This window comes from Aythya marila (assembly GCF_965140915.1).
Source record: "Aythya marila genome assembly, chromosome: 30".
Taxonomy (NCBI): domain Eukaryota; kingdom Metazoa; phylum Chordata; class Aves; order Anseriformes; family Anatidae; genus Aythya; species Aythya marila.
The window spans coordinates 1101619-1114901 of NC_139071.1; the positions used below are offsets into that span (position 1 = coordinate 1101619).

The 13283-nt window shown below is 55.1% G+C and overlaps 2 protein-coding genes across 3 annotated transcripts; both read right to left on the reverse strand.

The window, feature by feature from the left end:
* Positions 1-3251: 3251 nt before the first annotated feature.
* LOC309888816 (uncharacterized protein) lies at positions 3252-5687 on the reverse strand. Of its 2 annotated transcripts, XM_082781404.1 has the most exons (9): positions 5218-5687; positions 4909-4955; positions 4557-4820; positions 4405-4478; positions 4239-4316; positions 4071-4157; positions 3855-3959; positions 3674-3766; positions 3252-3463 (listed from the first exon to the last, which is right to left on the reverse strand). In XM_082781404.1, exons 1-9 carry the CDS (start codon positions 5646-5648, stop codon positions 3308-3310), a joined length of 1335 nt encoding a protein of 444 aa, XP_082637530.1. In that variant the 5' UTR covers positions 5649-5687; the 3' UTR covers positions 3252-3307. The 2 variants fall into 2 exon arrangements, with proteins under 2 accessions (XP_082637530.1, XP_082637531.1); XM_082781405.1 differs by lacking the exon at positions 3674-3766.
* A 3264-nt stretch (positions 5688-8951) lies between these two features.
* LOC309888844 (sperm-associated antigen 4 protein-like) lies at positions 8952-12238 on the reverse strand (the record flags this gene model as incomplete). Its single annotated transcript, XM_082781452.1, has 7 exons — positions 12113-12238; positions 11720-11858; positions 11033-11117; positions 10780-10892; positions 10111-10278; positions 9661-9747; positions 8952-9089 (listed from the first exon to the last, which is right to left on the reverse strand). The coding sequence occupies exons 2-7, from the start codon at positions 11786-11788 to the stop codon at positions 8952-8954; spliced, it is 660 nt and encodes a 219-aa protein (XP_082637578.1). The 5' UTR covers positions 11789-11858; positions 12113-12238.
* Between the last annotated feature and the right edge of the window lie 1045 nt (positions 12239-13283).

Below are 13283 nucleotides of genomic sequence, written 5' to 3' on the forward strand. Positions count from 1 at the left end.
CCTGCTTCCCAAGCCATGGCTGAAAATCACTCTCTGAGGGGAAGCACAGAAGAATTTTCTCCTTTTGCTTCTGCGGGGCCTCTGCTTGCTTCTCCTTTCATTAAACTGCTCCTTGATCCAAGCTCTGAGTTTCTCTTTATTTTTTTTTTTTACATTGTATTTTCCTCCCCTGCCCTTTGAGGAGGAGGAGGAGTGAGAAAAGCCTGGTGGAGCTCAGCTGCCCAGGGGTGTCTGGAGCCATGTGAGCAGCAGCAGAGTCCTTGAGGGTGCGAGCACAGCACCAGCCCTGCGTTATCGCTGCTGCTTCCAGCAAAAATCCCACGCACAGCATCCGAGCGGCCTCTGCGAAGCAAAGGGACGTGGCACCCCCTGTGGGAAATGCTCCTTATCCAATAACAGGCTCAGGCAAGGATCTCAGCAAAGCAGCATTTTTATTTGAAATTGCAATGCCAGGCAACCTCAGTTGCTACCTATTATTTTTCAAGTTTTTCATGACTTTTTTTTTTTTTCTTTGTAAAGTGGCAATATTTCTTCCCTTATCTGACTTGACACCGTGATTTTTGCTTAATTGCACTAAGGAGCGTGGTTATTGTCTGCGTTTTACAAGGTTGTCTGGGAAGCTTTCTTACCACTGCAAGCATATCTCAACGCCACATTCCTTCCTCCTATACAATGTAACATCTCTTCGCAAAACCCACAAAACCACTCTTTCTTACATCTGGTCACATATACCCTAATCAATGCTTTTCCGTTGAATATCAATCTATAAATTGGCTCCTCTCACCCCCCTCCTCCCCCACATCATGCAAATCCGGGAAGCAGCTTGTCTTTACATTGTGCAGTCCCACGAAGCAGCAGCAAACTCCTATAACTTTCCTAGCAGCAGGCTGAATTCTGAGAAGAGCTAAAGGTAAACATTTTGTCCAGGGAAGTTTAGTCTCTAAAACCAGTTTTGACAGCTGTTTCTTTAACGTCTGATTAATTTGTTCCACTTTCCCAGAGGAGGAAAGGAGGAAGGATGCCATGGAGTATGAAACTCCCATTTTATTCCCACAGTTCTCATTAATCCTTGTAGAATAGATGAAGTAAAACGACTTCCTTGATTTGAATCTATATTTTCAACAATCCCATATCTAGGGATTATTTTTTCCGGACTATCTTTATCACCACACTAGCTGTTGCTGATACTGAAGGAAAAGCTTCCACCCATCCTGACAAACGGTCAATTAACACTAGCAAGTACTTAAGTCTACCCACTTGAGGTAATTCAGTAAAAACTACTTGGATGCTCTGAAAAGGTCAAAGTCCTGGCTCCCGTCCACCCAGAGGTTGTTTCCACAGAACCTTCTTATTCACTCGTTGGCATGTTATACAACTATTACAGACCTGCTTAGCTGGGGTATACATTCCTCCACATACATATTTTCTTAATACAGTCACACATCGCCTGGACTCCCCAGTGGCTTCCTTGATGTAGAACAGCTAAAATTTCCCTCGTTATTTGTTTATTTACCATTTCTCTGCCATCAGGGAGAGCTCACCGTCCTTCTGCCTCCTTTGTTCCTAGCTCCTTGAAGGCTTTGATTTCTTTTTCACTGCATATTTGGTTTTCAGGTGGAGGTTTTATTTCAGGTAAAAGAAGCAGCTTCATTTCTACTTCTAATTGCAAGGCTGATTCTTTAGCATTTTCATCTGCAATTCTGTTTCCCCATTCAACTAGGGAGTTTCCTTTTTGATGTCTTCTCACATGCACCACAGCAATCTCTTCTGGTAGTAATAGATTTTCCAAAATTTGTCTAATTAATTCTTCATGGACCAATTCCTTTCCCTTGCTATTTATTAAACCCCTTCCTTCCCAAATTTTTCCAAATGTATGTACCACCCCATATGTATGTACCCCCCTGTTTCTGGGTTTTCCCATTCAAATGCAAAAATATCCCAACTTTCAGGATCCAGTGGGCATGCCCAAAAGGCATCCTTTAAATCCGTAACACTGAACCACTCGTGCTCATAAAGAACTTTACTCATCAGAGTGTAAGAGTTAGAAACCACAGGGTGGCGTTTTTGTGTTATCTCATTAACCTTTCTCGGGTCTTGCACTAGGTACGAACCATCCGGCTTTTGTACTGGTAGGACTGGAGGGTTATACGTGTATATGGAGAGCTCCATTCTCATCCCCCTCACCGGCTGAAGTCCCGGCTCCACCTGCAGCTCTGCTCCTGGCTCCAGTCCTGGCTCCCAGCTCCATCACCCTGCCCCGTTCCCATCCCCACTCCCGCTGCTGTTCCCAGCCCTGTTCCTGTCCCCAGCCCCAACCCTGACCCCATCCCTCCCCATCCCCTCTCCCAGCATGGTCGTGAGGCTGTGGATGTGGTCTACCTTGACTTCAGTAAGGCTTTTGACACTTTCCTACAACATTCTCCTCAAGAAACTGGCTGCTCTTGGCTTGGACTGGCGCACGCTTCGTTGGGTTAGAAACTGGCTGGGTAGCCGGGCCCAAAGAGTTTGGTGAATGGAATCAAAGTTGTGGTAAATGGAGTCAAATCCAGCTGGAAGCCAGTCAATAGAGGAGTCCCCCAGGACTCAGTCCTGGGGCCGGTCCTCTTTAATATCTTTATCGATGATCTGGATGAGGGCATCGAGTGCACCCTCAGTAAGTTCGCAGATGACACCAAGTTAGGTGCGTGTGTCGATCTGCTCGAGGGTAGGAAAGCTCTGCAGGAGGATCTGGATAGGCTGCACCGATGGGCTGAGGTCAACTGCATGAAGTTCAACAAGGCCAAATGCCGGGTCCTGCACCTGGGGCTCAGTAACCCCAAGCAGAGCTACAGGCTGGGAGAGGAATGGTTGGAGAGCTGCCAGGCAGAGAAGGACCTGGGAGTGATGGTGGACAGTCGGCTGAATATGAGCCAGCAGTGTGCTCAGGTGGCCAAGAAGGCCAACGGCATCCTGGCTTGTATCAGGAACAGCGTGACCAGCAGGGCTAGGGAGGTGATCGTCCCCCTGTACTCAGCTCTGGTGAGGCTGCAGGGTGACAGGAGGATGCCCCAAGATGTCCCCCACACACCACAGCCCCCCCCCAGGACCCCCTCCCCAGCACAGGCACTGCGTGACCATCACAGGGGGGGACAACGCAGCCCTGCCTGCCAGGGGGGCAGCACCCAAGGGCCCCCACGGGGGCTGTCCTGGAGAGCAGGGACTCCCAGCACCCACAGAGACCCCACAGCAACGTGCAGCACAGAAGAGTTTATTAGCAGCGCGGCGGTGCCCATGGGGGCAGCCCCCAGCCCCAGGGGGGTGGACGTGGTCACAGCTGCCCCGGGTGCTTGCAGGGGCCCTGGTGGGGGGACAGGGGGACCAGGCCGTGCTGGGCCACGCAGCCCCAAAGGTTCCTGAGCACCTCTGTCACGCCAGGAAGGTCCTGCAAGTCCTGCCACAGCAGCTGCAGCAGCAGGAGCACACGCTGCGGGGGGAAAGCCTGAGTGAACAGCTCTGCGTGGGACACCCCCGGCATGGGGGGGGCACCCCCCGAAACGAGGGGACGATCCCAGGATGCCCCCCACCTCCCTGCCCCACGCAGTCCCCTCCACCTCCCCAGGGAATGTCCCCCTGCCCCGCTCCCCCTCTGACCCCAGGTCTCCCTCACCTCCCTCCCCCCAAAAAGCCATCCCACCTGAGCCTTGGGCAGAGCCAGCACCGCATTCACGATCACCTTGGGGTCCTGCTGGCCCTTGTCCCCCCCGAAGAGCTGCACCACAGCCTTGTCCTGGGAGGAGGATCCCCCCCAGTTAAGCTCCATCCTCCACACCTCCCCACACCTCCCCAGGGACCACCCCCCCCCGGGACTTCCCCACCTGAGCTGTGCTGGAGCCTGGCGAGGTGCTGGGCAGAGCCTGCACTGGCCCCTCGGGGTCCTGCTGGCCCTCGTCCTCCCTGAAGAGCTGCACCACGATGTTCTCCTGCAGGGGAGGATGCCAAAAATCAAGGCAGACGTTGGGGGGGTGGGGGTGGGGGCACTGCCACAAGTCCCAGCCTCAAAAGAGGGGGACCCCAAAGGGCTCAGCACTCACCCAGGGTGGGGCCTCCTCCTTGCTGTCAGCAGCATCGGTGCTGGGGCCACGCTGGGGAGTCAGGGCCAGTCTCCACTTCAGGGGGCGCTGCGGGGTGACGCTGCCATCAGCAGGGGAGGGAGGGAGGGGGGCAGGCTTAGACCCCCAACCCCCTGGCTTGTCGCCCACCTGGTGGGTGCCCGACACGCAGCTGCGGGGGGTGAGGCGCGGCGTGCGGAAGAAGCGCTCTTTGGACACCTCGAGGCGCTGCAGGGCGAGACGGTGGGGGGGGGATTTTGGGGCGTGGGGCTCAGCACTGGTGCCTGCCCCTTAACAACCCCCCCCCAGTACAAACCATGGCCTTGGTGAGGGGCACACGGCGAGCCAAGCCAACATTGGATGGTCCAGATGCTCTGAGGGGCTCAGCATCTGCAGGCAGGGGGGTCCTGAGCCTCGGCACAGCCCCCCCAAGCAGCGTGGGGGCGGGGGGGGGAACAGGGGGCATACCTGGGGTGCTGCTTTCACTCGAGAGGAGGTCTGGGAATAGGGATGTGCTCTCCTGGGTAAGGAGGGAAGCTGGCGGTGCAGCCTGGGTCCCCCCCATAGTTTGTGTGGGCCCCTGTGCCCCCCGAGCAGCTCCTGCAGTGCCCCTGGCCAAGGGGACACGGGCAGGCACTCTGCGAGCCAGGCAGGGTTTGCCCCCAGCGGCTCCCCCCACCTCACTCAGCTGCTCGCTGGGCAGGACAGGGGCCAGCACAGCCGGGGGGGTCTCTGTGGGGAGGGAGAGGCAGAGTTATGGGGTGGGGGGGCAGCACCCAAACAGCTGGGGCCTGCAGGGGGTGGGGTGGGGGGCACCCACCTGCCTTTGCCGCTGCAGGGGGCTGCTGGTCTGTGTGTTTTTTGAGGCTGCAGAGGCGGGAGGGGATTTAGGGGTAGGGTTAGGAACCCCCCCCCCCAAAAAAAAAACAACAAAAAAACAGCGGGGGAGGGGGTGGCTGGGGGGCATTGTCCTGTGCATGGCTCGATCGTGGCAGGAACCGAGCACCCCCGGGACAGCCCCAAAGCCGGACCCGGTCCCGGGAGGGGCGTCCCGGCACCGGCCTCTCCCCTTCCTCCTCCTCCTCCTCCTCCTCCCCACCCCGGGGGGCTCCCCCCTCCCTCCCCTCACCTGCGGGACCGGGCCCCGGCCGCCTCCTTCGGGGCTTCACCGCGGGGCCCGAGACCCGGGGCGGCGGCAGGGAGGGCGCGGGGGAGCGGGGGGGCCCCGGGAACCCGAAGGGAGAAACCGGAGGCGCGGTCGAGGAGGCGCTGGAGGGGCCGCGAGGCCTGCGGGGAGCGGGACGCGGAGCGGCGGCGGCTCCGGGCGGCGGCCCCGGGGGCGCTCCCTTGGGTGCGGAGGGAGCCGAGGCGCAGCGGGACGCGTCCGGCCAGAGAGGCCCTGCCGGCGCCGCCGGGCCCAGCCTTGGGCCGCGCTCCCGGTACCACTCCCGGTCCTCTGAGGATCGCGGCCAGCGCCGCCGGGTCCGCCTGGAACGGGGGAGTCCCGCGGGGCTCCGCGGCCGGGCTCCCTCCGCCGCCGGCGAGGCCGCGAGACGCCATGGGGGCTCCGCGCCCTGCGCCCGGCCCTGCCGGGACCCCCTCTGCGGGCCCCGCTCCGCGCGCCGCCGGTTTACAAACTAACGGCGGCGGGGATTGGTCCCCGCGCGGGGCGGGGCGGGCCAATAGGAGGCTTCGCGACGCAGGCGGCGCGGTCGGGATTGGTCAGCGCCGCTCAAGCACCGCCCCCTATCAGCTGTCCCGGCAGGGAGTGACGGACCATAGAGAGGAGGTGGCGGCACAGCGCCCCCCTGCGGATGGGGGGAGAGCGGCGGGCGCGGGAGGGGTCGGGGGTCCCGGTCCCGGTCCCACAGAATCACAAAATCACAAAATTACAGAATTACAGAATTTCAGAATTTCTAGGTTTGAAGAGACCTCAAGATCATAGAGTCCAACCTCTGACCTAACGCTAACAGTCCCCACTAAACCATTTCCCTAAGCTCTACATCTAAGCGTCTTTTGAACACTTCCAGGGATGGTGACTCCACCACTTCCCTGGGCAGCCTGTTCCAGTGCCTCACAACCCTTTCAGTGAAGAAGTTCTTCCTAACATCCAACCTAAAAGTCCCCTGGCTCAACTTAAGCCCATTCCCCCTCGTCCTGTCACCAGGCACGTGGGAGAACAGGCCAACCCCCACCTCGCTACAGCCTCCCTTGCGGTACCCATAGAGAGCGATAAGGTCGCCCCTGAGCCTCCTCTTCTCCAGGCTGAACAAGCCCAGCTCCCTCAGCCGCTCCTCATAAGCCTTGTTCTCCAGGCCCCTCACCAGCTTCGTTGCCCTTCTCTGGATGTTTATTCGGTGCCGGGCAGCACGGGGGGTTGTTTCACCAAAGTCGTGAGTTGTGCTCTCACAACGTGGCAACTTGCCACGGTTATGTGCAAGAGTTACATATGTGTGAAGTTTCACAGCAAGCCCTTCTGAACAGTTTGCAGCCATCAACAGCCACACTCCAGTCATGTTAATCATTCCGCCAGGTTTCTGTGATGGCAACTACATCAAAGTTTCCTCTAGCACAGTGGCCTCCAGCTCCTCCTGGTTGTTACCCATACTGCGTGCATTGCTGTAAATGCACCTTTTGGGACGGAAAAGCCCTAATACCCTCTTGACCATACTTGGGTGTTTCCATAGTTAACCAACCCTTGTGTCCTTCCTGCAGAATGTTATGCCATCCTCCTCCTTCACCAAGACACTGACACGCAGAAAAGACTCCACAACCATGGTGTTGTAAAGTAGGCATACTTTATTGCAGTGCACTGGGCGCACTGGGAATAGCTTCCCTCAAAAAGGTGCACACCTGCCCGGTCGTTTCTCACAACATTATACATGAATACTGTTACATGTTACATGAGCTCTAATACATATTCATTATTTTCCCCAAAAAGGCAGACCTCTTCCAAGTATTCATTTCCATACTCCCTGCCCTTAACTCCTTCTGGTTGTGCCTGTGCAATGTAGCCTGGTGGTCATGGGCAGGGGGCTTTCAGGATGAAGGCAACGAAGAAGAGGAAGTTAAATGTTCTACCTTTCTGGACTTTGACCTTCTGTTGGACAGTATTTAGAAGTTTTTTGTTTATCTTTGCCTTGTTTCCTGCCAACAAGTTGTTCGTCCTTCCCTCATCCATTGGCCTTGAGCGATATCTTTTTACATCTGCTTCTCATAAGGTTCTCATCTACATCCCAAATAATTAGGATATTTTTAGGTTTCAATTTACATCCCCGATAATTAGGATATTTTACCATATATGTAGCTAAATATTAATTCAGATAAGTTTTAGCATCTTCCCCATCTCAACACAAGACTGCAATGTCTTGCTAGCACATTCCTCACCCACAACAACTGGCATGTTACATTCAGGCTCCATTCTAGTGACCCCAGTTCCACCCCCACCCCCCTTCATACCAACTGAAAAAAGCCAACTCTCATCCTAAAACCCTTTTCTGATGGTGGAATAAGCTATTCCTGTCTGTTCTCAGCAGGCCTGGTCTCATGTAAATTGAGCCAAGGTCAAAAAACCCAAACCCCTGCCAGTGATACCAGACTCGAAGCCAAGTCTTAATCTGATAGCTCATTACGTCCAGTCCCTCATTTCTTCCTCTAACTGGAGGGGTAGAGGAGAACACAACTTGCGCTCCCGAACCCTTGGCCAGTCTCCCCAAGGCTCTGAAGTCCTTCTCCATAGTCCTTAGAGAAGGCCTTCCTATTTCATCACTGCCTACCTGAAACAACAAAAACCTCCTTTTTACGGAGGAGGTTTTAATGCAAGGGGTAGTCTGATTAGACTTTGGTGACACCTCCACGTAGGAAGAGCCATCACCTTCACCATTGTCCAGTTGTCCTCGCAGAGCAGCGTACCTGTTCTGCAGGGGCAGCTGGGGACGTAGGGGAACCACCGGGCTGGTGTACCTGTTACGTTTGTAATACTGACCTCAGTGTTTTCCCATTGCCCCCTGTCCCCCAGTTCATCACCATCATTGTTAGGGGGAGAAGAGAAGAGGAGAAGAGAGGAGAGGGGGTTCCCTGTGGCAGGAGCTCTGTCTGCCTGCTGGTCCCCTCCTATTACCTGCTCACAAGGCAGTAGGGGGTGATGTGCTTCTCACGGAGCCTCTGCTGGCTGCCTAAGCCTCAGGGCTGCTAGGGACGGGCTCCACCAATCTATCTCCGTCTCACTCTCCCTAACGCTCCTCAGCCTCCCCACCTCTTCCTTCAGGTCAGCCACAAGGCTGAGTAAATCATTCATCTGGTCGCATCTGCTGCCCTGCACTGCAGGGGCCAGGCTCTGGCACTCGCTGCAGCCCGAGCCCTGGGCACTCACTTGTTTGCGTGGGGCCTCTGTCTGGGTCTACATTCATTTTTCCCAGCCTTCTGCTGGGGTCCAACCATGGCAAACTAGCAGGCTCGCTAGAACTCCCTGTGGTAGCTTCCTTGCTAAAACTCTAAGTTGTAAGAGGCAGAGTTCCCAGAGGAGAGAGGAGGAAGAGAAAGGGAGGTGGGAAAGGGAGGAGAGGATACTCCCCATGCTCCTCCCAGCCCCACGCAAACTGCCTGTGCTAACTGCCAAGCCTATCCCATTTGGGCGTCCTGTTTGCAGCATTCCTGGGTCATGGCCCTCCCTAGGGACTGCTTTTATACTGTCAGGGGGTGGCTGCAGAATGGCAGCGACACCGAATTTAAAACTCAGAACACCCCTGCAGCCCCCTCCGGCTACCAACGCCTTGTCACGTAAACCCAGTGCACTGCTTCAGGGACCACCCTCAGGGTTGGCTGAAACACATGAAACTGAGCTGCCACGTCTTTCTAATGCTATTATTCGTGTTTAAGAAATTCTTGTGGCTTTTCTATCTGCCCATGAACCTGCACTCGATAGATGCAGGTGTATTCTGGGTTTCCCCAGTTGCTTCGCACCTCCAATCTGATATGGCGGAACGTTTTGGGAGGCTCCTTCTGTAAAGAAAACAAGGGGAAGCATCATTACTCATGTGGGAAGAACTGCAGCACAACCATGTAGCTCTCTTTGCCAGCACTCCCCTTGCTGCAGACCAAATGGCAGCCCCGACAGAGGAGGAAGCAAGGGAAATCAGAAGGCCGTTTCTCACCAGGGCCATAGAGGCACCCTCTGTGCCTAGACAGCAAAGCCCTGGCCTCAGAGGCTTGCTGAGGGGAGCTATGGAAACCCAAGTTGCTCTGCTGCCTATGCTGCCTTGGGACACTGGGACAGTCTTGCTGATGGAGACAGATGTCTGCAATCTCCCCTCCCACCCCCAGTTCTTCCTCCTCGCCCTAAAGGGGACTAATTCCCTTCCAGAGCCCCTTCCCACTGCTGCTTTTTCTGCTTTACCAGAAAGAAAAGGAAAGCACTTCCAAAGGTGGGCTAACCACCTCATCCTGCCAGCAGGAGGCAGCCACATGGGAGAGCAGAGGGTGGCTTGGGTGATCATCTGAACCCTCTCTTCCAGAGACTAGCAGACAACCCGTCCTTCCTCCCTGCCATCCTGCCCACACGCACTTGCCATACCTGCACATGGAAGGTCTGAGCAATCATTCCATCCACGTTGTAGGCGAATAGCCCAAGGAACGTTTCCGTTTTGTCCTCATCCACTCCCTCAAAGACAAGAGATGATGGGGGCAGGTCAGTCTCAAGCAGGCCATCAGAAAAAGAATATGCTGAGGCCAAAGCTGGGAACCCTTTCCCACCTTCCTTGGCTCTAGCAGTATTCTAGTGCAAGTGAGAGTGAACCCAAGTCAGGGCACTTGGAGCAATTGCTCCCAGATCCTTGTCTGTGAACCACAGAAGAAGGTTCCAGGCGTGTCTAACAATGCTCAAGTGTCTCCAGTGCCCCTCGATAGGATGCGGTGCTCTGCAGCAACCAATCCTCAGATACCTGAGGGAACACACCACGCTTTCTGGCGCTGCTTTTCCTTGCGGCCAGGGCCTCCCAAAAAGAAGTGCCAGGCAGAGACTTACAGAGACAGCAAACTCTCTGGGGGCGCTGCTGACTTCTCCGGAAGGAGAGACTGTCCTGGAGATATGCCAGATGGTAAAAGCTGCTGGCCAGATTTTCACCGGCAACCGAATGACGACGTGTCCCTGAGATCCTTGGAAGGCCCAGCAGTCGCCTGGGGAGATACTGGGCTGCAACGAGAAAGCCAGTGACCGTCAGTGGCAAGGCAGTCAGAGGGCCAACAGACCTGGCTGTTCAGCAAGGAGCCACAGACCTTGCCTTCTCTATAGGTCGCAATTCAGCTCACAGGTAAACGCTAGGCTATGAACAGAAGGTGAAGATGCACAAGTTTTGAGAGTGCCTAGGCTCAATTGCCTTTCGCAATCCAGTTCTGCTTTCTCAAAGGCAGAGGCCTGAGAGGCTTTCTGAAAGGCAGAGGCAGGGTGGTGTTCCTAATGTACATGTATGTCACTCCATCAACCTTCAAAAACTGAGCTGGACCTGTGAGGACCATTTCAGGCATTCTTCGGGCTGATTTGGTTGACCAGATCAGTGTTGGGGGCCCAGAAAACATCTCTTGCAGCTTCCATGGCTCAGCACACTCACAGAACTCCCACCCACACTAGAAACGCATGGTCTCCCAACCAGAAAGCAAGAAAGTAAACCAGCTGTCACAATTTCTCTTACAATACCTGCAATATGGTCTCTGGATGTTTTGCAAAAGAAAAGAGTGGAAAAATCCACCACTTCTTTGCGTCTTTCCCGCCATAACTCTTGGAAGTCCTCTGCACATCAATTGTGGCACCTGAAATGAATATGGGAAGAAGTTCACCAGGACAGGCAGGAGATTAGCAGAAGCAGTGAATTATGATGTGTTTCTCACGCTGAATGCAGAGCTTGTTGCTTTGGGGAGAGTCAGACACAAGCTGAACTCTGTCTACATACCTAAGGATTTCAGGGCCCAGTCAGGCATCCAGGTGTAGATTTTAAGCGCCTTTTCAAATGCGTTCGTTGTGAAGTGCAGAATGTTCTGGGGAAAAATAATAATAAAAAAAAAAGGAATGGAGATACAGCAGTGAGCACAAACACACAGCAGTTCTGCATGAGCAGACTCCTAGCAGAGAGCTAAGGAAGGGCTCCGTGTCAGAAAACCCAAGGCAAGACCTGTCAGAAAAGGTGCCAGACTGTGAGCATTCCCAGATGAACCACGTGAAGCCTGGAAAAGGCCACCAGTGTCCAGAGCCAAAGCACAGACCGCCTTCAGGTTCTGCCTGAGAGCCATGTTCCCCACCCTGTGTACTCTCCAGAGCAGCCTGGAGATGGAGTCATGCCCTGAGCCAGCTGCTGCATGCAGAGGCCCCCTTCCAGCTGGGCCGGAGGATGGGACTGACCTGCAAGTTTCTAGGAAGGGCCTCCAAAGCTGAGCCAAGCCCAGCAGGTGCCTGGCTGGACACCCAGCCCAGGGAGAAGTTCACAGTGCTGCTCAGAGTGCAAGCAAAACTGAGCCCTGGCAGTCAGGTGTGGGGCAGGCAGCACAAGGACAGAGCTACCACCGAAAAGGGCCAAGAGGAACCAGCAGGAGGAACCCCTCAGAGGGCACTGAGCTCTCTGGCTCGCCCCCAGCACCTTTACCTCTCTCTTCTCCCCTTGGATGCGATTATCTTCCAGAACCTTGCTCACTGCCTGCACAAACTGTTCCATTGTAGCAGACACATGGGCTTCCTTCTCCTGGAGCTCCTGCCTCTTCTGGTCACGCCAAACCAGTGAGGTCCTGGAAGCAAAGTGAAAGCAGATCTTGTGCAGCAGCAGCCCATCGGAGGAAAGGGTTCCCATGGGCCTTCTACCTCCCCCCTTCCCCAACCCCCTCAGCCCCTTTTCCCTTACTCTGGTTTACAAAAGGCTCCTTTCCACTACCCTAGGTAAAGGTCGGGAGCCCTGAAAACAATGCAAGGGAGTGCAAAAATAGCACACAGCTGGCTGAGCCAAATCCCCGGGAAAACTTCGATGTCAAGAAAGCGCTCTTACCCGGTAGACTTGTGCTCTGCTTCGGGCACCGCTAACGTTGCCTGGAAGATAAAGACACTCCACTGGAGAAAGCACGAGGAGCACTGCCAGGGCTTCCCAAAGGAGAATGCCCCAGTAACAGCTGGCAAAATTTTCCCCTGCTTTGAGGCAGTTTTGAGAGATCCCAACCCAATAGTCGGGCTCTTTAACTAGCCATGCTCAGCAGAGCACCGTCTGCATTCCCATTTGCTTTCCTATCCCACCCAGCCTCTCCCAGCAGTACAGAGGGAGCAAACGCCTCTTCTGCCAAAGTGCTCCTCTCTTCATCCTGTCCCTGCACAGGTCACTTGGGAAGATCTGTCTGCACATTGAGGCCCATCCAGGTGCCAAGATGGACTGACCAACACAATTGCCCACCACCCACTCTCTGTCTCAGCAGTGATGAGCCTTTGACCAAACTCCTCATTTTCCACATGGACACAGCAGGGCAGAGCCGTGGCCTTTGCAGGCATTGGTTTTCCCACACCAAGACTTACTTGCAACGCTTCTTTTCCCCACCGTGTCCAGCAGTAGTCACCAGCTGTGGGTCACATCATCAAGATGCTTCTATGTCAGCAAGGTTGTCCTCTGCAATGGCCAAGTTTTCCTTCATCGTCTTCTGGACCTGCAGGGGGGTCAGTGGGGAAGGGAGTGAGCAGGGGGGACAGGATGGGGACCCCTCCCACCCCAGCACATGCTGCTGAGACTCGCCTCTGCCAGCGGCACGGTGTTGTCCTTGAGAACACCAGCTAAATCCTGCTGTGTGGTGTCCAGGTGCACAAGGACCTGCCCAAACTGTGTGGCTGGGAAGGGGGTGAAAACTCAGCACGGGAGCGCCCCCAGACCCCAGGACCTCCCTTGTCAGGCCACGCCACTGTCCCCAGCATCCCCCTTCCTTGCCCCTTACGTTGTTCTGGAGTGCATTCAACCCAGTAAAGCCATCTGTTAATTATCTTGCTGCATTTGATTAATTAATTAATTAATAACTAATTATCTTGTTGTATTTACTGTGTGTGCAGCCTCACCTTGAGTGTTGTGTGCACTTCTGGGCTCCACGATATAAAAGGGATGTGAACGTCCTTGAAAGCATCCAGAGGAGGGCAACAAAGCTGGTGAAAGCTTTGTCCTGTGAGGAGAGGCTGAGGGCACCTGG